Source organism: Dermacentor silvarum, chromosome 7 (genome assembly GCF_013339745.2).
Source record: "Dermacentor silvarum isolate Dsil-2018 chromosome 7, BIME_Dsil_1.4, whole genome shotgun sequence".
NCBI lineage: Eukaryota > Metazoa > Arthropoda > Arachnida > Ixodida > Ixodidae > Dermacentor > Dermacentor silvarum.
The window spans coordinates 44,941,977-44,968,897 of NC_051160.1; the positions used below are offsets into that span (position 1 = coordinate 44,941,977).

The following is a 26,921-nucleotide window of genomic DNA, read 5'->3' on the forward strand; positions in this document are numbered from 1 at the left end:
TAATTTTCTTAATTCATCTAATGCTTAACAAACCACTCGTCACGTAAGCAAGATGGAAAGAGAGAATGCGTCATACGCTGCCTGCATACGTCAATCAAATGCAGACGATGGCAGATTACAGCAGCGTTAATTTGTTGCGCTATAGTGCGCTAGAATGTTCTAGCACTGCGGCTTGAGCGCGCGCAGCACCGGCGCTACATTGCCCGCGCAGCTTATCCGGTTTGTGTTCGTGTATGTATCGACCACTTCGCGCAAAAATTCATGGGATCCCTGCACAGCGTCGAAACAAAACACGACCCAAAATACCGGGCGAAACCCGCTCTCCCCGGCCACTCCTTTTCTTCCATCGCATAGCTATATACCTCGTGCGCTGGCTGACAACTGACGCATATATTAGTAATTCCGCGCAGTTCGGTTTCCGCCAGTGTTTCGCAAAACACACGACAATGCATAGCCGGAATGGAGAGGAAAGACGAAGAATAGTTGCGCCGTTACAAATTGAACGACGGAGCGCGCAAGAGAAAACGCCGGCCAGCCGATGCGGAAGTGCGTGTTTACCTACCTTGGGGTCCTTCTCGTAGTAGGACTGTTGCGTGCGAATCCAGCGGCCGACCAAGTGGTCCTTGACGGTGTAGGCCAGGGCAAAGTAGTAGTCCCGAGGCGTAGCCACATTGCGGTCTTTGACCAGCGTGTAGTGGACGTGCCGGTTGAAGGCCTTCTTCACGTCGGCAACATTTTCGACCTGAGCGATGCCTCGCACGCTGATCTGCTTTCGCCGCTCCAAGTCGGTAATCGGGCCCGACATTGGGTTCGTTAACTTCTCCTTGCTCGTCGCTGCGGTGGTTTGGAAAATATTCAAGACGGCAGGTTACGAGAGCGCTTCAGTGTACGACGTAGTAGTGGCCTGGCGCGATCAGCTGTTCTTGAACGGCACAAGCGCGGACGAAGCTAGGGAGCTATCTTTTCGCGACCCCTCGTTAGGGTGGTTAGAACTTCGCCTCGGTCACGGTGGCCTCGGTACTACGGGGGAGAGTGTTGTTAGCAGTTGTTTGCTCTCAAACCCTCGCTACGCTCGAAGGTCGCGCAGTCACAGACTGCCGCTGTTTTCTTGTCGCCGCACGGGCTTTCTGAAAAGAAAATCAAAATTTGATTTAACCGCTCTTTTTGCGCATGCGTGAAGAGCAGTCGTTGCGAGAGAGAAATGTGGAGACTTTTGGTCTTCGCCTAGGTACTATGGGGGAGATGTTTGCTCCGTTCGTCCCTAGCCGAGCTGGCCACACGGAATGCGTGCGTGGCTGGCGCGGCGAAGAGGTGAGTTTGTTGCATTTTGTTGCGACGGTAGCAAATGATATTCTGATAGTCGCATGGGGATACGTTAATTTGGACGTGAGGTATCTTCCCGCATGACTAAAGCATTACGTCGTGCCGATGCATTGTTTATTTTTGCGATAGCAATTATATGGACACATAAGCTTTTCTGCCTTCGCCACGCGCAGTATGCGCGAGTGAAAGCGTGCGAGGGTGAGCCGACGATGGCGGCTAAATCTCCCGCGCGCAAGGGAGGAGAGCGGGGAGGAAGCATGCCGTCTTCCGTCGCGCGCAAGGCACGGGGGGTACTACACCGGCGGCTGCTGCGTATGGCGCGGCCGCGCGGGCGCTATCTTGAAAGCGATCTGCGAGGAGTATAGAGTCCAAGTGCGCCGACGGCCGGCTCATAACTTCCTATGCACTGTTTTCGCCGCTTAGTTCGCGTTGAAGCGAGAGGCAGCACGAATTAAAGTCAATTCGCTTGCTGCAGCTGCCGCGCGCGCTTCCTCACTCCGGCGTTTTGAGAGCGATCGAATTACCGCAATCATCGAGTGAGATGTGTTCATGGTTGCTTGTGCACGCGTGACACCATGGTTGTTAATTTAGTTAGTAAGCGAATGTTTACTAGTTTATACGGCCGATAAAGCTTCTATGCTTACTTCGTATGTTAACACGTTCACTGCAACATAGGTCACTGCACTTATTCCCCCTGTGCAGCTGTGCAGGGCATTCCTGCAGTGGCGCAAGCGACGGCTAGCTACAAATCAACGAAGGGGAAAAAATCTTGTTTCTGAATTGTTCCAGTTGTAGCACCATATCTTTCTGCACCTTGAGGACACAGCATAGGAATATGACAATTAAGTAACCCATCGGTTGATCATCATGCACCGTAATCTGTACTTCAAGAAGTACTGCCACAGTGAATGTGTTTATTACACCATGTGCCTGCCTCCTCGTAATCTCTAAAATGGAGGAAGTCTCTTTTCTGAGACTTTGGGCTGAGGTAGCCCTTACACCTCCCATTACACCTTGGCCTGAAGACTCCCTTAATTGTGAGCTCCAGCATCAACAGTGGACTCTCACCGTGTGCTGTGGCTTCACTCAGGAACGAGGGCTACGCGACGGAAGATTCCAAGATAGCCTACGGACTGACAAAACCGACAGTTATACACATTGCCTAATGGACAATAACTTGTATAAGCCATAGCTTCAATCCGTACACGAAGAGGGCCCGCACACTTTCACTTTGATATCCACATAAGTATGCTGCAGGACTATTTGTTTAAACTAATTAGAAAAAGGTACGATGACCAATCATGGGCGGCACCTACAGTAAAAAAATAGTCGACTTCCGTTAATTCGACTATGACAGGGCTGGCGAAGTTTATCGAATTATCCGGCAGGTCGAATTAAACAAGATTAAGAAAAAAAAAAAAAAACGCCAAGGGACATCGCTGATTCATTTTGCAGCAGTACTTGCCCAATTCTAACGCGCCCCCGAATCAAATGCATGTCCGCTTTCCGTGTCCAAAGCACGGTGGTCCAAATTAAGTGTCCAAACAACATCACCAGCCTTTCCCCTGTCGAGAAAATGGGGATAAGCGAAGCTTTTCGTGTGTTTACCTGACCTACTTTTATTTCCTTTCATACTGCTTATCCTTCCATTATATCATAAGAAGCCAATCAAACATAGACATCCAGGACAACATAGGGGAAATTACTTGTCCTTACTAATTGAATTAAAGAAATGATAAATTAAACTCATGCGACAGTGGCAATGTTTCATGTCTCTTTGTCATAGGCTAGGTGGCCGGACAACAATGGAATAATTGGAAGGACAGAGGGGCATAGCTAGCAAACCCACTTTCTAGCTTTTAAGCGAAGCTTTATTGGCTCACAATTGTGTTGGGATCGGTGTACGCGGAAAACTATCAGCACTTTGCTCGAGCATAGTCTTCTTCCGCAGCTGGCTGGTTGGCGCCCCTCGGGTTGAGCTCGTGCTCATGCCACTGCTCCCGTGTTTGTCGTCCTCTTCCACAGCTGGCTCCGTTGCCGCTCATCATTCCAGTATAGAATTTCACTTCCCTTCTGTCGCCGTAAAGGGGAGGCCGCGTTCACAGGAGGTATGAGCCATTGCTTAAGGGGGTATGAGCAATTTAAATTAGAAGAATCGCAAGCGGCAATGGGCGGACGAGTGCTGCTACATCGCCGAGCAAACTCAAGACATCGAACGCAAGCGACAACAGCAACAAGCAGAGAATCCTACAACGCAACGGAAGTACAAGTACTAGTAGGAAAGGGAAAGAAAAGTAGTAGGTCAGGGTACACACATGACAAGCTTCGCTTACCCCCATTTTCTCGACAGGGGAAGGGCTGGTGATATCGGTCAACTATTGTTGCAGTAAAACAACTGTGGACCAGGCCGCCTTATTCTAGGCTGCAAAAAATCATTAGGCCTCTTCGATTTGGCTGCATTTTCTGAACGCTCCTGAGAATTGAATTGATTGAATTAGGGTGCCTGATGCTGGTATCAAACCTGCCCCCCACTGCTCTAACCATTAGACTATAATCGCACATATACTTCCATCGTGGCAACGCCAACTAGCTTTTTGAGGTGATCACCGCGTGTTGTTCCCATACTATGGCACATATCTGCAATGAGGGATTAGCCAAGTAGCAGGCGGTACATTTAAAATGAAGAAATACAAGGCAATACAAGAGCTGTCACATTGGTGCATGAGAGCACATGCCCATGCGTTTCCATTATACAAAGACGCACTAATGAAATGGTCAAATTCATAGCATTTCATGAATCGCTCCGTGAAAGCTTCACACAGATTCCGAAATGTGCATCGGATCTGCATATTTTTTTAATGTCCAGAACTGTCCACTTGTAAAACCACATAGGTAACCATCTTGTATAAAGATATAATCACTGCTTTTTTTTGTAATACTTTGTATGCCTCCCCCCCTCACGTACTCCATTTCTTGGAGGCTGTGAGGCCTGTAAATAAGCACATACTAACACGTTAGCATCGCAACAGTTTTCCAGAGCTATGCAGCACATCTCAAACAAGGAATATACAATAGCTTCGTCTATTCATGATTTCAACACGTCTTTAATCCTTGCTGTGGACATTCATGCGACTGCCACGTTCGACATGACTGCAGCAAGCCGCAACAGCTACAACACGTACTTGAACAGGAACAGTTTGCAATGCTTCCACCAATACAACACCGATAATTTTTTTAAATTCTTTATTTACCCGAAATGTCTCTGGCCATGGCTGCTTTAAAATAAAGCACCTGGTATATATCTAGATGTTCCGAGCCATGGCAGGAAATAGGAAGGAACAATTCAGGAACCACGACCGTCCTCTCGGCTTCAGCCGTTTCAGGGCAATGTGGAGGCTACAGTGAAAGACCTCGAAAAATTTATTGCTACCTAGATAAAGGATATGAACAACGTGCAACACATAACACTCCACGCAAAGGTCAAATCAACAACAAAAAATAGGTGAGTTGTCTGAAAGACGATAACAGAGCTTCAATAACACCAGTGGCAAAGGAAAAAGAAAATGGGTAAATTTCATAAAAACACGTAGAATGTCACAGGCTCGCAGGAGTGATAAAAACCAGTCCTCTCTAGAAACACTATGACAGACACAACTAGGATCACATATGGGCAGTTTGCAGTATGCTTTCAAGACGGCAGAGACCATAACTCAGCACCCGTCATCCATTGAGGATGTGCAATTTTGTAGGGAAACCGATGCCAGCGGGTCTCTTTCCACAAGGCTGTGTGCACGACTGGTGTTCTGAGGCTGTAAGCGACGGCCCACAAATCGAAAACAGTCGCTGCTGCTTGCGTCTGAAGACGTGAAAGCTGTCTGAGTCCATCATGGAGAACACGGAGTGTGTGCCAGTGTAAGAGACACCGGGATTGTTCGGCAGTTCAAAGCCAGTCATCAGAGCACTTTCGATGTTACAGCTTTACAAGTTGTCCCTTTCTCATAATTTTTCGAAATGCAGAAAGAATGGTGAAGTTACGCAGTCTATGCAACCTGGTAAGTCATTTTGTTTTTGATTGAAATATGTCATCTAAGCGCTTGCGGTGTCACAATTTCTTAAGTTTACGTTCCCTATCACATTCCGAAACCCAGGAAGAATTCTGAGCTTACATAATTTGATCAACGTAATAAGTATAGTTTTTCTCGCTCTACTAAACTCTCCACAATTGCTAATACTAGCCACACCTCTCCAAGAGCTGCACCGTATGATCAATGTGATGATCAATGTGACTTTGCACTTGCGGTGCAACATTCACTATCACAAGCAGAATGTGGCTGCTACGTTGCAATGTAGGCACATCGTGCAAGAAAGAAAAAAAAAAGAAGCCTACCAAAATATGCCAAGTAGTAGTCACATCTTTGATTGGTTGCCCACTTCCTAAATTTTATTGTTGCCTTTTTTTCCATGCTTTCTGCAGAGCCACATGTACAATCCTACATAATAAAAATCATTTACTGGCGCCCACAAAAACGAGTCATTAAGTCGCCAGTTACTGCTTCAAAGCTCCTGCAAACGCAGCTTTTAGGGCGTCACACCATAATGCCAACAGCTATGAGCTGTCCGTAGTATGCCAATTCTAGAGCGTCATTTCTGAACATTTTAACGGGACTGAAAATTATTCAATAGAACAACTAACGCAACATAGCGGTACTTTACCGAAATCAGCTTGAGCCCTTTCATGCACAACCTTTCTCCCATAATCCTTAAAGTAGAGGCACAGTGCAACCCTTGTTGAAGCCAAACAAATGTTTACAGATGACACAGTGCTCCCATGTGGGCAGTTTCACTTACATGGACGACTTCCAATTACGCCATCGATTTAATCATTTCGACTTACATCAGCAAATCCTTTCATTACAGCACTGACTGTCGCATTCCGTAAGACTTTCACATCGCATGCAACGTTCTCAAAAGGCAGCTTCACAATCTAATGCCAACACATGCTAGTGATCAACAGACAAGGGATGGCTCTGGAGCAAACATTTCGACAAAGGGCTCGCTTGTCTTCATCAAGGACACTCGCTGATGAAAGAAATCAGAGACAGCCACTGTTTGTCCTCTGTTGATCACTTCAAGTCTCCAGCTTCCAGTGAAACTCTGTCTTGTTCAAATAACACTAGGAATAGAGCAACAAAATGAAGTTTTTCGGTGAGGGCTACTGCTTTATGAGGCCAGCATTTTGGATTTTTTGTTGTCTTTCTCAGTTTTACAGAACAAAGCCTCAAGGCCTAGGGACTAAGAATCGTGGTGGTTAGATGGACAGTTCAGCGTGGACGCCTGGTGGGCTGTTGGTTGATAGAAGCAGCAGCAGCAGCTCGTGCTTGTGGTTGATTGGCAGTAGGGCCTCCTTTGCCTAAGTCACGTGTGGCCGCCGTCTTATTTAATTGTCGTTGACGCCCTTGGGCTCGTAGGGTGTGGGCTGCTTCTCCCAGGACGGCTCGACGCCCCAGATCTCGCGGGCATACTCGCAGATGGTACTGTCGCTCGAGAACTTGCCCGACGAGGCGATGTTGAGCAGCGCCATCTTGGTCCACTCCTCCTGGTTCGTGTACATGGCCGAGACCCGCTCCTGGCACTTCATGTACGACTCGAAGTCGGCCAGCAGGAAGAACCTGAGGCATGCGTACAGGCACCAAGATGGAAGAGTGAGAGAAAAGAAAGTTGCAGCACGAGCAAGCATCTATGATGTCTGTTCCGATGCACCATGACAACGCTACAATTAATAAGTGGTGAACTTGTTCCCTTTAATGTGGCAAGGTGTGTGCAGAACCAGGAGGTGCATAAATGAGGCAGGAAAAGCACGAACGTCAGCTGCAAAGTGTTACATACGGTCAGTGACATTGCAAAGCAAGTTCAAGTTGTAAATTACTGTCAAGTTTTGATATAACAAGCATGAAAACAGTCAACGTCCAATTATTCGTACTCCCAAGGGGCCGCGAAAACGGTTGAAAAATCGGGCAGTCCGAAAAAATTAATGCATGCCTTTTACCACCCCCAAAGGCTCAAATCGCCACAGGCACCTCCGAAATAGCTCTAAAGGCCTGCAAGTATACTTATTAGGCGTATCGGTGCTCTTACTGCGATAGGAGACAGCGGGTGCAGGCGTGTATAATTAAGGAAAACATACCGTGTCACGTGGCAATTGCCCCTTCCCACTCTTGGTATGCTTCAACGCAATACTTCGCATAAGCTTCACCGCGTAACACTGCTATATAGAGGCGAAGCTGACTTTCGGGAAGCAGCATTATGCAATGCGTCGTGCTTTCCATCGCTGAACCACTAATTCGGCTTACGAAGGACGACATCTCTTTCGTTTGGGCGCAATAACAGCAAGACGCCTTTCGCGAGCTTCAAACACGCCTCCAGTCTCCTCCGATTCTGGGCCATTTTGACGCGGATGCCGGTACTGAACTACACACGGATGCAAGCAACGTTGGCATTGGTACTGTTCTTGTGCAGCTATAGCAAGGTGTCGAGTGAGTTATTGCGTAGGCTAGCTGCACTTAATCATCAGCAGAGAGAAATTATTCTACTACCGAAAAGGAGTGTTTGCCCGTCGTGTGGGCCATCATGAAGTTTTCGACGTTATCTGTACGGTCGCCCTTTCCGTGTGGTAAGCGACCACCGTTCTCTGTGTTGGCTGGCGAGTATAGAAGATGCCTCACGACGCCTAGCTCGCTGAAGTCTTCGATTGCAAGAGCTTGATGTTACGATTGTGCACAAGTCGGGGCAGAAACATAGCGATGCGGACTGTCTGTCTCTCGCTCCTGTTGGCACTGGCAGCACCGATCTCGAAGGTGACTGTGGTTTTCTTGCTGTTCTGGCAGTATCTGATCTAGCCCGACAGCAGAGAGAAGACTTACAGCTGCGACCACTCATCGACTACCTTGAGGGACGCACCTCGCAACCTCCTCATGAATTCGAACGTCACATGTCATCGTTCTGCATCTGCAACGACGTGCTTTACAAGTGCAATTTCCATCCAAATGACACCAGCTACCTCCTTGTTGTCCTCTCTGGGCTCTGTGAGTAGATTCTACGCGCTTGTCAGGGCAAACCTTGTTCTGGCCACTTGGGCTTTACACGCACATTCGCCAGAAGTACCATTGGATTAAATTATCGAAGACTGTGAAGCACTATGTGACGACGTGCCGTGATTGTCAACGCCGCAAGATTCCGCCTATGCGACCAGCCGGTTTTCTCCAGCCTGTTAATCCTCCAAAGTTTCCCTTTGAGCAGGTGGGTATGGACTTACTCAGCTCATTTCCGATGTCTTCTGCTGGCAACCGATGGATTGTGGTCGCCACCGACTATCTTACTCGCTGTTGCGAAACCAGGGCAGTTCAGCGAGCCACCGCCTCCGACATTGCACTATTGTTCGTTCATAACATTGTTCTCCGCCATGGTGCAACAGCCGCAGTACTACCATCACGGATCGCGGCGCAGTCTTTACAGCACAGCTTGTGCATGAAGTCATGTAACTAAGTGGTACTGCGCACCGAAAAGCTACTGCGTACCATCCGCAAACCAATGGCCTAACCGAGCGCTTAATTAAGAGGATTGCTGACATGCTGTCAGTGTACGTCGCCAATGACCACAAGAACTAGGACGATGTGCTTCCATACATTACATTCGCCTATAATATATTGCGCTTCAGGAAACCACAGGATTCAGCCCTTTTCGCTTGCTGTACGGACACGAAGTTGCACGAAGTTGGATGCAATGCTGTTGCCTGTCACATGCACAACTGCACTCCCGGATGCGGACTCCTTCGCCGAACGGGCCGAAGAAGCTCGTCAGCTTGTGCAACTGCGTATTCAGTGTAAGCAAAGTTATGATGCTCACCGTTACAACCTTCGCCGCAGAGAGGTACTGTACAGCCCTGGTGATCATGGCTGGGTGTGTCGAGTCCCATACATCAACAAGACTGCTCCGAAAAGCTTCTGCGCCGTTACTTTGGTCCATGTAGCTTTACAACACCTAAACGATGTCAACTACAAAGTGATCCCCGCCGACTCTTCACGGCGCTCCAGCCGTAAGCCTGTGCCCGAAATCGTGCACATATAGTTCAGATGAAGCCATATTACTCAAGATGACTTACCTGTTTTGTACTCGTGTTGACGCTACTTATGTGCTTCTTTCCATGCTTTATTTTTTTTTCTCCACTTCTTTTTTTTTTTGTGACCTGACTTAATCGTCTTTTAGCATCAGGACAATGCATTTTCAGGGGAGGGAATATTGCCACGCATGTTTTACATGTTCATTCCATAATGATCATAATCAGATCGGGCGCCCACTTTTGGACTGGGAGGAGGTAGAAGACGACGTGAACGACATTGGTTGGTTGTTGTGTCTGCTTCAGTAAAGGTGCTGTTCGCTGCTCGTGGACTTCTCTCGCTTTTCCGCTCGCGACAATATTGACTCTATGGGGTACATGGCAGCGCTGCGAAGGCGTCCGAATTATTGGGCATGTCCACAAAATCGGGTATCCGGAAAATGGGTCATTGGCTGTATAACCAGAAGAACGTAAACTTTATTATCAAATCAATCAGATTTGAGTCCGGCGTCTTTTTAGTGGGTCTGGGCACCCGCCGCGGACCCGGTTCCGAGACCTTGTCTCGAAGCGGCTTCCTCGGCTCGCTGGACGGCCCAGAGTTGTACTGTCAGGTTCGAGCTGAGCAGTGCGGTTTTCCAACGCGAGCGGAGGCTGGCGGTGGAAGAGACGGAGGTGTCGGCACTGCCCGAATTGTTTGTTATTTCCTGACATTCCCATAACGTGATTAAGTGTGGCAACCTCGCCACAAGATGTGCATCTGTTTGTAGTGTACATGTCTGGATATATAGCGTGCATGAGTCTGGGGTTTATGTAAGAATCAGTTTGTAATTTCCTGTAGTGTACTGCTTGCGCCCTGTCTAACCTAGCGTGAGGGAATGGGTATACGCGTCTCTGTAACTGGTAGTATGTCGTGATGTCGTGATGTCGTGGAACCTGGTCAAACGATCCTCCCACGCCCAGACGTTTGCAGTACCCCGCGGGGGCTCTTCCTCCGATGATGCTCGGTGAGTGAGGCCTCGAGCAACGTGGTGAGCCGCTTAGTTGGGGGTGCTCAGTACAGTGTGTGCCGGGATCCATAGCAAGTGCCTTCGGTTATCGACGTCGGCCTCTCCCTGGTGTATGGGATGTCGCTTGAGTATGTGATACGCCTCTTGCGATATGCGCCCATTTGCAAAATTGCGAATTGCCGTTTGCGAATCGCAGATCACGTATGTAGCCTTGGTTTGTGTGAGGGCCAGTGCTATGGCCGCTTCCTCTGCCGCTTCGGTATATGCCGCATTCACGGTGACGCTCGTGAGGTGGTTACCTCGGTGGCTAGCAACTGCCGCCACGAAACTCTTCCTGTCTCGATAACGGGCTGCGTGGGTGAAGACTGCCTCCTTGTCGTTGGAGTAACTTTGGTTCATGTGTTGTGCCCTGGTTTTACGTCTCCCCGTGTGGTGTTGGGGGTGCATGTTGCAAGGCAATGGGGGCACGTATAGTTGCTCGCGCATGGTTCTTGGAATTTCCACTTTGATGCCGTGCTGCGTGTGGGATGCGATGCCGAGCTTTTCGAGGACGTGCCTGCCCGGGCGGGTCTTGGATAGGCGCTCGAGTTGGGACACTTGTTGCGCCTCCACGAGTTCCTCGAGCGTGTTGTGCAAGCCTAGTTCTAGGAGCTTGGTGGTGCTCACTCCGGGCGCAAGTCCCAACGCACATTTTTACGCCTTGTGTATGAGGGCAGTTGAGCTTGTTTCTTTCCGCAACCGTCCAGTTGTGAAACGCTGCCATGCACATTATTTGAGAAATAACAAAGGCTTGTATGAGTCGTATGATGTTGCCTTCGCGCATGCCCGCGTGTTTGTTGGTGATGCGTCGGATGAGCTGCATCGTGCTGGTGGCCTTTGCCATTATCTTGCGAAGTGCTTCGCCATTGCCGCCCTTAACATTGCCGCCACTGTATAACAAATTATCAATTATAATGAAGTGACAAACATTTCTCATCAATGTCAGCGTGTAACGAATATACAGCTGATGCTTGTTATCGTAATGGACTGTGATAATCCAGCAAAAAGGTCTGTCATATCCGAAGCCCGTTCTATCCAAAATTAGGGTTGTGGTATGCTATGAAATGGTGGAACTAATGATAAAAACGTCGAAATGAAACTAAATAACTTTAGATAAATTGATTTACGTAGTTATCGTCTTCCTGTCTGCCATTTTCCGGAGCTGGTTGCTTTCAAATGGTAGTTCCCTGACACTGGAGCATATATACACCCGCACAACTGCAAGATTAACGACCAGCACAATGGCAGGGAGCTAGTTGGCGAGCGCTGCCGTGCCGGCCATTTGGAACGATCACACTGCCACCGCCAATGACACCAATATCAGCTACAGTTTGTTTTCCACAAAAAAACAGTGGCCAGTAGAATAAACTGGTGTCGTAATTTTATTTTTCCCGATAAGCGACAACCACTGCCAGATCTGTAGCACGAACGAGAGTTGTGTTATCAGGCAAGTTCAACTCGGAGCTCACGTCTAGCCGTCGCTGCACTGCATGCAAGACAGCTCGATCGTATCACGTGCCTCGCAGTCTGAATGCAGCGAATAACGGCCTGTTTTCTGTTATTGGGATAGCAATTATATGGACACTTCAAGCGGATTTCTGCCGTCACCGTGAGGTTCCGTATAAAGTCCAAGGACGATAAAACTGTCGCCACGCACCGTGTGCGCAAGTGGAAGCGCGTGGGGGAGTGCGCTATCACGGAGAGCGAATGCACGGCGGAAAGCAAACGCGACTTCCGTCGCACGAAAGGCCGTAGGGGTATGGGAGGGAGGGAGGCGGGGTGAAGCTGTGCTGCAGCACCAAATGCTTATCGTGCAGCCGGGCCGGGTGCAAGGGGAACTGGCCACTCAATCTCCCACGCGAAAGGAGGAAAGCGGGTAGGCAGTGCGGGAGGGAGGGGGGCAGCTACAACCGCGCTTGTACTTTGCCCAGCTGCGGCGGTCGCCCGCACTGTCTCTTAAAAGCGATCTCCACACGGCTCTGACCTTTGTATGCGCTGTGCATTCGCCGCTCAGTTTCCGTTGAAGCGGTAGACCGCCCGAACTTTCGCTTGCTGCCAGCCTTTTGACAGTGGTTGTCTCCGGTCATTGTGTGTGATCTATTCATGTTTGCTTGTGCGTGCTGACACCACGCTTGTTAATTCAGTTAGTAAGCAAATTTGTCCAAGTTTGTGCAGCCGATAAAACTACTATCCCTACTCCAAATAGCTCTCTACTAATTTGCTATCGCAATTGATGCTTCGCCTTTCGGGCGAAACTGGGACATTTTTTTAATGAAAACTGATGTGATGAGAAGTGAAGCGTTCTCAAAATGATACATTTGATGATCGTCGAAAGTTGTTTTTGAAGTGCCGTCGCTTTGAAGCAGGTTAGGCCTAGCAGCACCCTCGGCACTGAGCCCACAGTGGTAGCTAGGTGGCGATGAACCGCTTACATGGTCGACATGATGGGGAATTGCGCCACACACCATTGTGGGAGGCTTGCCGCTAGTGTATTCGTTGCTTAAGAAAAAGTGCCTTTTTGGAAATTTCGCGAATGGTCAGAAATAGTTGCATGCAGTGTAATGCCGCACACAAGCATTACTGCAGTAAAGTATGTTGGATTTACACCATCTAGACAAAATATGCCAAAAAATGTGTCTGGTGTAGCCAATTGTCCATTATAGCTGGGTCCATTAAAAGCAGAATATGTCGCGTTGATAATACAGGCAGACCAAACTAGTGAGAAGATCGGTCTATAATATCCGAAAGTACGTTGTATGCAGATCGTTTATAACAGGCATGCATGATGTTGTTATAGGCATGCCTATATAACGAACATCAGATATGAAGGTATATTTTCATGTCGGATGAAACTTCATTGTAATGTGGTTCAACTCTAGACATGTTGCCAACACGTATATAGTTGCACATTGCTAGTGTGCTGAAAAAGCACATGGACAATATTGCTACATGCAAGTTGTATTTAGTCGTTTGAACGAGGCGCGCGGGTGCCATCACTCGAGCAAAGAGGAGGAAGAACAAACTGGGCTCGCGCTGTAAATCCAACCGGTCAGCGCTGCAACCGCTGCTGTAAATATAATCTGTAAATAGTTTCTCGTTTAATTGACTCGTCCTTCACGTAACATTGTGGTGGAGGTGGAACGTTCCCCGTCCTCGCCACGGAGCTCTGAAGCGACCGCACCGTCGTTTTCTCAGCCATGGCTTCCGATGGAAACACCCTGTCGCCACCTACACCTGCGGCATCAACCACAACGTACGTTACGGTTCCCAGTCTCCGTGATCCTGGGACATTCTCCGCCCAAAATGGCATTGACGTCGACGACTGGCTCAATATATATGAGCGTGTTAGCCAAAGCCACCACTGGGACCCTACCATCATGCTTTCCAATGTGATCTTTTGTCTGGACGGGACACCGCGTGTCTGGTTTCACACTCATGAGGCCGAGCTCTCCAGCTGGGACATTTTCGAAGAGAGGTTTTGCGACCTATTTGGCAACACGCCAGGTCGCCAACAGGCTGCGCAAAAAGAGCTTGCCACCCGTGTCCAGTCATTGACTGAATCATATGTCTCCTACATACAGGAAGTGCTCGCGCTTTGCCGGAAAGTCGACGAGCACATGACCGAGGCTGACAAGGTGGGCCATATAGTACTAAAAGGAATCGCGGACGATGCCTTCAATTTGCTTTTCTATAACAATGTTCCTACTCTCGACGCCATCGTCGAAGAATGCCGCCGCTTCGAGGTAGCCAAAAGCCGCTGCGTCCTCCCACAGTTTTCCCGGCTGCCAAACACACCTGCCACGTCCTCTTGCTTCGATCTTACCGCCACACGACCATTTCAAAAGAACGTCACGTCACGCGCATCGTTCGCCGAGAGCTTGAAGCGGCGAATCCGACCCCACTTTACCCACGACCACTTGACGGTACCTTTGATCAAGCGCCCCCAACCATTTCCGTTATTCAGGCAGTTGTGCGGCAAGAAATTGAAAACCTTGGCATCCCTACCGCCTGCTCTGTCTCCCGACCTGATTCAGGACCCATTCCGATGGCCACAACCTGCAATGACCAGTATTTCGCTCCCAGACCACGCAATCCTGCTGAATGGTGAACCCCAGACGACAAACCGATATGCTTCCGCTGCCACCGAGTTGGTCATGTATTCCGCCACTGCCGCACCCCCTGGATGCCGCCATACTGGAGCTCATTCCCTGTTCCTTGCCCATATGCCGACGCTTGCCATTATTCACCTTCTGATGCCCCTGACAGCCGCTCCTCCGTGTGATCGCCATCGCCTTAACGCCGTCGCTCCCCGTCACCCCAAACTTGCCACTTTTCCTCGCCAACCCGCCAGACGGAAAACTAGGCCATGCAGCTCTTGGAGGTAGTGCTGCATCACGTTCGTCCTGTCCAAATCCTCCGTTGACACTCCTCACGAACACGAACCTTATTGAAGTAGATGGTGTTCCGTTGACGGCATTGGTTGATACTGGAGCCTAAGTGTCCATAATGAGCGCTAACCTATGTCGTCGCCTCAAAAAAGTTCCTCTTCTTTCCGACATTCGCCCCGAACAACCGAACACCCTCTACGCTACAGCGTTTTTCACTTACCTACAAAAGCCTTAACCTTCGTCGAATTGGCCTCAATGGCAACCATGCCTGATGGCGACTATTTCCTCGCACCTATTATTGATGTCCTCCTGGCATGCGACATCTCTGTGCCACGCTCCGTCGTAACCCTTGCCGCTAATTGGATGTGCCTCCCCGTTTTTAATTTTGGCTTGACGAAGCAAGTGTTACCTGGAGGCATAGTGGTGGCCACGCTCCGATCAGTGACAGACGACCACGTCACTGCTTTTGCAGCCGACGCGTACTCCAGATCCTCCTGATTACCATTAACCCCGACGGCACATTACGCCCCATGGTCGCTCCGGACCTCGAACCTGCTCAAGCAGTCACCCTATATCGCCTTTTGCTTTCCTACCACGACATATTTGACACTGACAATCGACCACTGGGTCAGACATCCCTTGTTAAGCATCGGATAAACACTGGTTATGCTGTTCCCATTCACCGCCAACCGTATCACGTGTCCATGGCAGAGCGGCGAGTTATTCAGCAGGAAGTAAACAAGATGCAAGCCAAAGGCATTGTTGAGCCCTAGCTTGGGCATCGCCAGTTGTGCTCGTCAAAAAGAAAGATGGCACGTGGCATTTTTGCGTTGATTACCGCCACCTAAATTGAATCACTAAAAAGGACATTTACCCTGTTACCACGAATCAACGACGCTCTTGATTGTCTTCATGGTGTCAAATACTTTTCGTCCATAGACCTTCGATCTGGTTATTGGCAGATTTCCATAGATGAGCAAGACCAAGAAAAGACCGCTTTCAGTCACTCCAGATGGCCTCTACCAATTCAAGGTTATGCCGTTCAGTCTATGCAATGCCCCCGCCACGTTCGAACGGATGATGGAATCTCTGCTTCAAGGTTTAAAATGGTCAACTTGCCTTTGTTACCTCGATGATGTCCTTGTGTTTTCTCCTACATTTGAGACGCACCTTGAGCGCGTCGCCGCTATCCTTGACGTCTTCCACAAAGCTGGGCTCCAATTAAGCTCATCGAAGTGCCACTTCGGGCGCCGACAGATTACAGTGCTAGGCCATCTCATCAATGCTTCCGGCATACAACCCGACCCGGAGAAGGTTTGAGCAGTAATGGCTTCTCCTGTACCTCAGTCTGTCAAAGACGTCCGGAGTTTTGTGGGGCTCTGTTCTTATTTCAGATGGTTTGTGAAAGATTTCGCAGCAATCGCTCAACCGCTCACTGAACTTCTGAAGAAAGACGTGCCTTTTACGTGGGGTTCCCCTCAGGCTGTCGCATTTTCACGCCTTATCACGATTCTCACTAATCCACCTGTCTTGGCCCACTTTGACCTGTCCGCACTACAGAGGTCCGAACCAATGCCAGTGGCTATGGGATCGGAGCCGTCTTAGCACAACACCAACATGGACACGACCGTGCTATAGCCTACGCTAGGCGGCTCCTGACAACTGCAGAGCACAACTTTTCGATTACCGAGCGCGAATGTCTTGCTCTCGTCTGGGCTGTTTCAAAGTTCCATCCATATTTATATGGCAAGCTCTTCTCAGTAATCACAGACCATCATGGGCTTGTTGGCTTTCGTCGCTCAAGGAGGATACTGGCCGGCTCGGTCGTTGGGCGCTCGGTCGTTAGGAAGCCAACACCACGACACAGACTGCCTCTCTCACTACCCAGTCGAATACCCAACCGCTACGTCTGATACTGATACTGACGCCTGTGTTCTCTGTTTTCCCACTGCTCCATGTCGCCGACGAGCAGCGCCGTGACCCGTCCTTGAGTATCATCATTGACCGCCTGGAATAATCACTTGCCGACAGTTCCCTTCGCTTATTCATACTTCAAGATGGCGTACTCTACTGCCACAACGTTCACCCTAACAGCCCAGCATTACTCCTTGTGATCCCTAAACACCTTCACTCGGCCGTTCTCCACGAACTTCACGACCTCCCCACTGCCTGCCACCTTGGTGTGTCACGTACCTACGACCAGATTCGCCGATGCTTCTTTTGGCCAGGGCTTGCTCGCTCCATTCGAAGATACGTAGCAGTGTGTGAGAAATGCCAGCGACGCAAGACACCATCGATGCTCCCTGCCGGGTACCTTCAACCACTCGACATTCCCGCGGAGCCATTCTTTCGGGTTGGTTTGGACTTACTTGGCCCTTTTCCTCTATCTACCTCTGGGAACAGGTGGGTCACTGTGGCCACTGATTACGCCACGCGCTACGCCATCACCCGAGCGCTTCCTACAAGCTGCGCCGCAGATCTCGCCAGTTTTCTTTTACGCGACAAGATTTTATTACATGGAGCTCCATGACAACTGCTCACACCTATCCAAAGTTATCGCAGACATCCTGCAGTCCTGTGCAACTAGGCACAAGCTATGCACATCATACCATCCGCAAACAAATGGCCTCATGGAGCGTCTGAATCGCACTCTCATAGACGCGCTTGCGAAGTATCTCTCTTCAGACCACACTGACTGGAACCTCGCTCTACTGTTTGTCACGTTTGCGTATAATTCCTTGCACCACGACACAGCCAGTTATTCCCCATTTTTCCTTCTATTCGGCCGAGAACCACCACTGCTCCTCGACACAACCCTCCCTGTTCACGCGGCACCCACCAGTGAATATGCACTTGATGCTATCGCCCGCGCTGCCCACGCAAGGGAAATTGCCCGTGACCGCCTTCTGAACTCCCAAGAGAGTCAAAGGCATTTGTACGACAGGCGACACCGAGACATGCACTTTCCGCCTGGTTCTTTGGTGCTTCTGTGGTCTCCCTCGCGTCATGTCTGCCTGTCAGAAAAACTGCTGTCTCGCTCCACAGGCCCATACTGAGTGCACCTACGAAATCGCCCCTGACGCCCCATCTGCTTCCCAGTCCTGTGATATCGTGCACGTTACACGACTGAAGAAGTATTACCCTCCCAGTGATGACATTTAGATGCTCCGAGACGTCGCTTCTGCCACCGGGGGATTATGCTACACGTGTGTTGTATTTGGTCATTTGAACGAGGCGCACGGGCGCCATCACTCGAGCAAAGAGGAGGAAGAACGAACTGGGCTTGCGCTGTGAATCCAACCGGTCAGCGCTGCTGTAAATATAATCTGTAAATAGTCTCTCGTTTAATTGACTCATCCTTCACGTAACAATATGAATGAAAATGATGCCCACAACAAGCACAGTATCAACAAATACCACAAACCTTCTCCAAAGACACAACACCTGCCCAGGGAAACAACTGTGGTGTGTATGAATCATGCACACACACCACATGACACATGCAAGTTAAGACAAACAGTTACCTGTCATAGTTGAGCATCACGTTGGTGAGGTCGTGGAAGAGGTTTGGGTTGGATGGGCTGAAGAAACCACCGTTGATCTGGTCGATGGCCTGCTTCGCTTCTGGCAGCTTGTTGTAGTAGTCCCAGGCATTGTAGCTGCAGTAAGAATTCATGACATGAGACACATGTACCATGACAGGCATAAATGGACTAAACAGCAGTAGAATGCAGGACGCTCAAGATGTTAAGGGAGGAGGCTCCATTTAAAGGCAGAAACCTGGCCCAAAGGTAATTCAGTTTTGTCATTCTTGAGTCTCCGAAACCCTTAATTTTCATAAGATTCATTCCATAACATTCCAAGACCCTTAATTTCCATAATAATTTGAAAGTAATTATGTCCCAATAAAGATGCTTTGAAATGTATTTCGTTTATTTGTCATAAAAATTTTGACATACTAGCAATTTTGGAGAGAAACTAGCTTCTGCTCTATTTTATATATTGTGATAATTCCTTCTTTACTGAAAATATAACTACATGCAGTGTGCTCTAAGCCCAATTTTAGCATAATATTTTGTTCAGAAAATTATTTAATTACCATATTTTCCGGGCTATAAGTCGCACCCTTGTATAAGTCGCACCCATCTCAAAACGGCAGTTTTTCTGGGGAAAAAAAAGACGCATATAAGTCGCACCGGTGTATAAGACGCACCTGTTCATTCGGTATGCCATTTAAAAAAAAAAAATTTGTGACGTATCAATCCGTGAACGAGGGTCACGCGTAAGCGCGCATGGGTATCATTCCTAGATAATTTCGATAGCAATGATGTGGACACTCCAGGCGCATTTCTGCAGTTTTGGTCGCCGCGATGTTCCGTACAAAGTCCAGGAGCGATAACACTGTCACCGCGCGCCGTATGCTTTATGTGCGAGTGAAAGCGTGGGACGGTGAGCCGAATCGCGCACAAAGGAGGAAAGCGGGAAGGCAGCGCGGGAGGGAGGGGGGGAGTGACTTGTACTCCGGTAGCAACTGCGTAGTTTGCGCAGGGGCGTGCGCCGTATTTTGAAAACGATCTGCAGATGCGATGACTTCAGGATCGGTTGATTCGCGGACGGCCTGCCGCCGCTTGTGTTGTTGCTCCATCCTTGCACGGCGCTCGGGAACTCGATCACGATCAGAACCCGGTACCTCGATAGCGCGCACAGAACCCGTAGCAATGGGCCTTTCCAAGTGACTCTACCTTTCCAGAAATCGCAGCGCCGCGTCTTCCCCTCGCGGATCAGCGCTAGGCACTGTGGGAAGCCGGAGCGCTTCTGGCGTGCAGGCGGACGAGTGCAGTAATTTTGCAGGAACAGCGCTTTTTATTGTGATAGCAATTATATGGACACTTCAGGCGAATTTCTGCCATCGCCGTCGCTGTGAGGTTCTGTATAATGTCCAAGGGTGATAAAATCGTCGCCACGCGCCATATGCGCAAGTGAAAGCACGCGGGGGAGCGTGCTATCACGGAGAGCGAACGCATGGTGGAAAGCAAACGCGACTTCCGTCGCGCGAAAGGTCGTGGGGGTATGGGAGGGAGGGGGGAAGGGCGACACTGTGCTGCGGCACCAAATGCGTATCTTGCAGCCGGGCGCAAGGGGAATTGGCCACTCAATCTCCCACGCAAAAGGAGGAAAGCGGGACGGCAGCGCGGGAGGGAGGGGGGCAGCTTCTAGTCTGCCAACAACCGCGCTTGTACTTGGCCTGGCTGTGGCGGTCGCCCGCACCGTGTCTTAAATGCGACCTCCACATGGCTCTGAGCTTTGCATGCGCTATGCATTCACCGCTCAGTTTCCGTTGAAGCGATAGACCGCCCGAACCTTCGCTCGCTGCGGAGGCTGTGCTTGCTGCCAGCGTTTTGACAGTGGTTGTCTGCGGTCATTGAGTGTGATGTATTCATGTTTGCTTGTGAGCGCTGACACCACGCTTGTTAATTCAGTTAGTAAGCAAATGTGTCCAAGTTTATGCAGCCGATAAAACTACTATCCCTACTACGAATAGCTCTCTACTAATTTGCTATCGCAATTGATGCTTCGCCTTTCCGGCGAAACTGCGACATTTCTTTTGTGACTTCGCTTCAAACTTTGCTGACAGAAGAGGTGCGCCAAAGCAAGATGGATAACAGCCAGCAGGCAGTAAATGTTGAACGTTCATTGATAATATGATACTAAATAGCGATATGTACTAGGTAAAGTGCTCGTTGAATAGGAAACTTCAGGCGGCTGCGAGTTCATTTGTGTGGTGTGATCATTTGGTCCTCTACGCTTCGTTTATCAGGCTTCCTGGTGTGGGTATTATTTTCTCATTTGTTTTATTGCAAGCATACGATGCGCAGATACTTTGTGGCCCAGCAAAACGTTGTACATGAGATGCTGGCGCGCTCCGAGGGGTTTGAGGCCAACTGTGTTGTGCACATCGAGCAACTAATACGGCTGTCTTGAATGGTGCGTCTTAACTATTATTCACACACGACGCTGCAAGTAGTAGAGGAACCCATCAACACATGCGTAGGTTGGACGAAATGCGCCAGTGGGTACGGAACGCGTAATGAAGGCATAATCGCAAACATGCGGCGATAATATATGCCATTGCGTTTCTTGCATTTCGTTCTAAGCAACGTAAAAGAAGCTTTTTCTGTAACGGCCCTTTCCAAACCATGAACAGAAAACTTTTACAAGAATTTTGAACCTGATTTATACCGTGTTCAAACAGGAAACAACAGATGTTACTGCAGGGTTTACATGCAGAAACCACCATATGATTATGAGGCGCACCGCAGTGAAGGGCTCGGGAAATTTCGGCCACCTTGGGTTCTCTAACATGCGTGCACCGACATCGTGTGGTACATGGCTTCTGGCGTTTTGCCTCCATCGAATTGAGGCTGCCGCTATATATATTATACGTATATATCCTATATATATATATATATATATATATATAACCTCTCGCTGCGGTGCTCTACTCTCTGAAGGCTTCATTAATTAAACTAGAATGCCTCTTTACGCCTCTTTACAATATATATATATATATATATATATATATATATATATATATTGTAAAGAGGCATTCTAGTTTAATTAATGAAGCCTTCAGAGAGTAGAGCACCGCAGCGAGAGGTTACCCACCAGCACATGCAAAAGAGACAGAAGGCTTCGCCCAACTCGTCGTCGTCTTTCTCAAAGCAGTGCATGCATACTGCTCGTTCTTCTTCAGTGAAATATATATATATATACACACATATATATATCCGTGAATGTGTTGCCGCCGTCGTGTACCGCGCGATGTCAGTAGACGTTAGAGAACCCAAAGTGGTTGAAATTTCCCGAGCCCTTCACTGCAGTGCGCCTCATAATCATATGATGGTTTCTGCATGTAAAACCCCGCAGTAACATTTTTATTTTTAATTTTTTTTTTTTATTTACGGGATACAGCCGGCCAGTCTTAAGCCTTGAGCAGGAGTAGACAGTGCGATATACAGATGAACAAAAAAAAAAACATGTTGTTCATACGGTATAAATCAGGTTCAAAATTCTTGTAAGAATTTTCTGTTCATGGTTTGGAAAGGGGTTTTACAGAAAAAGCTTGTTTTATGTTGCTTGGAATGAAATGCAAGAAATGCAGCAGCACATATTACCGCCGCATGTTTGCAATTAAGCCTTCATTACACGTTCCATACCCGCCGGCGCATTACGTCCAACCTACGCATGTGTTGATGGGTTCCTCTACTACTTGCAGCGTGGCATGTGAATAATAGTTAAGATGCACCATTCGGGACAGCCATATCAGTTGCTCTATGTGCACAACACAGTCGGCCTCAAACCCCTCGGTGCGCTTTTCACAGTGGCAGTGTGACGTGCGAAACACGGTTCTGTTTAACGCACCCCAACATCTTATGTACAATGTTTTGCTGGGCTACAAAGTATCTGCGCATCTGTACGTTTGCAATAAAACGAATGAGAAAATTAATACCCATACCAGGAAGCACAATAAACGAAGCGTAGGGGACCAAGTGATCACAGCACACAAATGCACTCACAGCCATCTGAAGTTTCCTATTCAACGAGCACTTTGCCAAGTACATATCGCTACTTAATATCATATTATCAATTAAAGTACAACACTTACTGCCTGCTGGCTGTTATCCATGTTGCTTTGGCACGCCTCTTCTGCCAGCAAAGTTTGAAGCAAAGTCACAATAAAGCGCTGTTCCTGCAAAATTACTTCACTAGTCCGCCCGCATGCCTGCGAGCTGCAAACGAGGCGAGCAGACGACACGCCAGCAGCGCTCCGGCTTCCCACAGTGCCTAGCACCCGCCACAGAGGGTGCGCGTGAATTTCTGGAAAGACCTATTAAGCCAACCCAGCGTGCTTCACGTGGCCATAGCCTCCAATATGATTTTGACGGCAGTTTTTCCAGGAAAAAAAAAAACATACATAAGTCGCACCGATGTATAACATGTACCAACGAAAAATTCTGTAAAAAAACGTGATTTATACACCGGAATATACGGTAGTGGTTTTTCACAGGTAAAGATTGCATTTCTTTCAGTAAACCTTGATGAGCTTCAACTCTAGCTCAAATTGACCTAGTATATTGGTTCATGCCTTAGTGCACACCTTCGACATTCTGTATTTTAACAACTGTGTTCGGTTTATTTGTCTAGATGCTAATTTTCCTCTAGATAAAAGAACCCAGTTTCTATGGTACATCAGGCACTAGTTGTCCTAGGGCAAAAATAGCCTAGGGCAAAAATAAGAAGTTTGGGAATCGGCACATTGAAATGAGTTGCAGAATAAACTTTTGCAGGCAGGAAATAACAAGCAGCCTCCTCTGTAGGAAATAACAAACAGCCTCCTGTGTCATCCAGTCTTTCTGTAAAGGAGAACTGGCAACTCCAGGTCCAACTGTAGCACTTAGAAGTTTAAGCATTTTTACACACAGTCCAGCACGATAATACATCCGTGACGCTGGCTGTACACGCATGCTTGGATAGTAGCGGATTGTGACGTTGAACCACTTCATACTGTCGCACCCTTTCCCAACAATGCGCCCATGCTTGTCGGAAAGTCCGCGTCTCTTCCTGTGCATGAGTCGTAAGGTGTTTTTTTCTAAAGCGTATTGTTAAGAAGCGCGAAATCGGAAAAACGTTGGTTCAGGCCGATCGCGCATTACACGGAATGTTCAACAAAATGAGGGAGACTGGCATAAATGGCTCTTCTGGCTGAAACTGCAGGTTCATTTACAGTAAAATTTTGTGTGCAGCATAATATCCTATTGGTTTAATGGTATTATCAGATTATCAGATGCACTGCTAGCCTGTGTCGTCAAGAATGAATTTTATTTAAGTGTGTAAGGATGGGGCAGAAAATTCCTAGAGCCGACTCAGTCAAGATCCTAGGCCTGCTCATAGATGCGAGGGGCTGTAATGCCAGAACAATTACCCACGTTACAGCCAAGACGGAGAATATGTTGAGGTTAATCGCTAGGGTGTCCAACCGAATGAAGGGGTTAGGTGAGGACAACCTCCTTCGGATGTACCACGCGTTTCTGATGAGCCATATTAACTATGTGGCATCAGCTCTAGTATGGACCAAAATGGAAAAGACCAAGTTAAATACCCTCATGCGCAAGAGCATCAAGAGAGTGCTAGGCTTGCCGATTGCCATGAGCTCCGACAGGCTAGATCAACTCGGAATGCACAATAACATAGACAAGATCATTGAGGCGCAAATCACTGCCCAGGTTGTTAGGCTGTTGTCGACCAATGCTGGCAGGCGAATCCTTGACGAGGTTGGCATGGCTCCTAGGATAATGGAGGAATGGCGGATAACACTGACACGGAAAACGAGGGAGACCTACATGGGTGGGGCCCTTCCCGCGAAACGTACATCCACATCATAACGAGGGTAGACGAAGAGACGAGGGTAGACAAATCTTGAAGAGAGTTAGGGATGACATAGACTCTGCACTCTTTGTCGACGCGGCGCAGTATGCTAACAGGAGAATATTTGCGTCGTCGGTTATAGACAGGCGGGGGGTGCTTCGCTCGTCCGCCTCGGTAAGGGCGGCCACCCCGGGTATAGCAGAGCAAATTGCTGTTGCGCTGGCCTTGTGCGACCCAGAGCATTTCTACATTTACACCGACTCAAGAGACGCAATCAGAGCATTCAAATCGGGTAACCTTGCACGAGAGGCGGCCTCTAGTCTAGAGAAGAGGGCTTGCCCCGTTTCTCATTATATTACGTGGTTCCCTGCACACATGGGGATGAATGTTCTCGAGGGCTTCCCAAACCTCAACAAGGTGACCCACAACCGCGCGCAAGAGCGCGGTTGAACTCACGCGCCGCAACGGTCTGGAGGCTCCGGAGGGGCAGGAAGGGACTCAGCAGAACGATCCACTTCTCACATTTAATGAAATTACTAAACATTACCAACTTGACGGGAGAGTTTATCCCCTTCCTCACCCGAAGCTCAGCAGAGGTCAGTCTGTTACTCTTAGAATGTTGCAGACAGGATCTTTCCCATCGCGGGGCTTCCTTAGTAGGATATACTCAGACGTGGACCCTGGTTGTCCCGACTGTAATGAAACCTTTTGCTCTATGGCTCACATGCTCTGGCGATGTCCCGCGTTGCCTAACGACCTACTCTCCAGCGAAGCCGAATGGGAGGAGGCCATCAGAAGCACGGTACTCCGAAAGCAAGCCCAGGCTATCCAGAGGCTCCAGGAAAGAGTGGAGTGTCATGGCGTTCTGTCCTCTACGTGGGCGCGGCCAGCGGTTACAACGGCCTCCCGTTAGGGGGTCCTGACAGTAGCTCCTCAGGATCAAATAAAGTTCGTTGTCTGTCTGTCTGTAAGGATGTCACACTTACTGGGCAACAGAATGGTGCTGCCACCTGTCATTGTTGTGATAAGATGTGGCTGCACATGGCTTATTTTATCCCAACAATGACAGACAGCGTCGCCACTTCTTTCACCGTAAAAATGATGTCTTTGCTCCTACATCAACGCAGGTGATGTGCAGATGGTTTATTCTGTATGAAACAGAAGTACAGCACCCAAACATGACAGTATTACATGAAACATACAATAAAATGCAATCATAAACAAGCCAATGGCTTAGCCACAAGAGCAGTATAAAACTGTTTCCCCTGTATGGGCTTCTGGTATTTTGAGCTCGCATCCAAATATAATGCAAAGGTGTTTATCTCGCAAAGGAATCTTGTGTTAGCATTCGTACGAATATAGTAAGCAAATGCAATTTCTCTTTCAGCTCTGAACATGAGTGGCTCATGAGAATAAACGAGATTCAAATAGCACTCACCCCCTCTTCTTAAGCTCTTCAACTTCTGGCTCGGTCATTCCAAAGATGAAGATGTTCTCTGGGCCCATCTCCTCTTGCATCTCGACATTAGCACCGTCCAGGGTGCCAATGGTCAAAGCGCCATTCAGCTACAAAAAGAAACATCATGTATGTGAGACATCTGTTTGTAAAGAAAAAAAAACAGACCTTATACACAAAGGCACTGCTGAGAATGCCATATCTTTGCATACATAACCTGCCCTTACATATAGCCCATGCACACTTCGCTATAATGACTGAAACAAGAGAAACCTCTCACACAACTACTTAGATATGGTGTGGTCATGCTGCCACTGGCAAGTGACCCCTACTGAGTGAGTGGACAAGCAGAAGTTTAAGGAAAAACTTTTATCTTGCAACTTCGTGATTGATTTACAGCATATGCAACATTTCGAGTGACAAACTTTGTACAGAAAGTGTGATGGCAGAAACTTTCAGTAAAGCTCTGTGGTGGCTGTGAAGAGAGAACGGGCTTTTGTGCAGGTGTTATCAGTATTATTAGATTATTCAGTCAGACTTCAAACTGTAACGTTAGAGTGCTGTGGAAACATGCTTAATTCCTTTCTGTTGCCTGGCACACCTGCTCTGCAAAACATGTCATGCATGCCAGCATACGGAGGGCAACAAACAGAGGGGATATGTGGCATATATGGCATGGCCTCCAAGGTCAGAACCTACTGGTCTAACAACCCTTTTGCAGTGCATCTTTCAAGGTGGTACTGCAACCCAATAACACTAGCAAGGCCTGGCGTGGCTTGGCCTCCGAGAATGAGAGCACACATGCCATTTCACGGTACATTCGACTGGTCGCCGAACATGGCCATATCTTAAAGACTTTCCCTCAACAAAATCCAACTGCGGCAGACTGTTCTGAGACTAAGGGAAGCTACTCAAAATATCCACTTGAATGCAGCTGGGCTGCTTAATTTCGACAAGTTCGGTGTAAAGCTCTCTGACAGAGTGCTCAAGAGTGCCAGGAAGCAACCAGTCCAATATATACCATTAGACACTGTAGAACGTCAAGTCCCTTCCTTGTCTGCCTTGTGGCAACATGCACAATGGATCTTGGCAGGCAGGCATGGTTGTAAACAATCATGCGCATTGAAGCAGATAAGCAATTGACACCAATGCAGAGTTGTTGGCTGTAG

General features: G+C 48.4%; 2 protein-coding genes, 1 long non-coding RNA gene and 1 pseudogene across 7 annotated transcripts in view; 1 reads left to right on the plus strand and 3 right to left on the minus strand.

The window, feature by feature from the left end:
• Positions 1 to 907, minus strand: part of LOC119457973 (glycogen phosphorylase-like) — a 63,244-nt gene extending 62,337 nt beyond the window's left edge. Inside the window, exon 1 of the mRNA XM_037719758.2 lies at positions 563 to 907. Coding sequence (XP_037575686.1) covers positions 563 to 805 — 243 coding nt within the window. The 5' untranslated portion in view covers positions 806 to 907. The remainder of the gene's footprint in view (positions 1 to 562) is intronic.
• The window catches only part of LOC119457972 (glycogen phosphorylase-like), a 211,371-nt gene that overhangs the window by 64,104 nt on the left and 120,346 nt on the right, over positions 1 to 26,921 (minus strand). The window contains exon 18 of one of the 5 annotated variants that reach the window (XR_007467814.1): positions 5,373 to 5,564. The gene's annotated coding sequence lies outside the window, so the exon portion shown is untranslated. Of the gene's footprint in view, positions 1 to 4,614; positions 5,565 to 26,921 lie in introns of all 5 variants that reach the window. The other 4 variants (XR_007467813.1, XR_007467812.1, XR_007467811.1 and 1 more) reach the window with 4 other exon arrangements.
• The window catches only part of LOC125946726 (uncharacterized), a 94,943-nt gene continuing 72,737 nt past the window's right edge, over positions 4,716 to 26,921 (plus strand). Inside the window, exon 1 of the long non-coding RNA XR_007467818.1 lies at positions 4,716 to 4,825. This is a non-coding gene — a long non-coding RNA (uncharacterized LOC125946726). The remainder of the gene's footprint in view (positions 4,826 to 26,921) is intronic.
• LOC119457974 (glycogen phosphorylase-like) overlaps positions 4,726 to 26,921 on the minus strand; it is an 86,379-nt pseudogene continuing 64,183 nt past the window's right edge.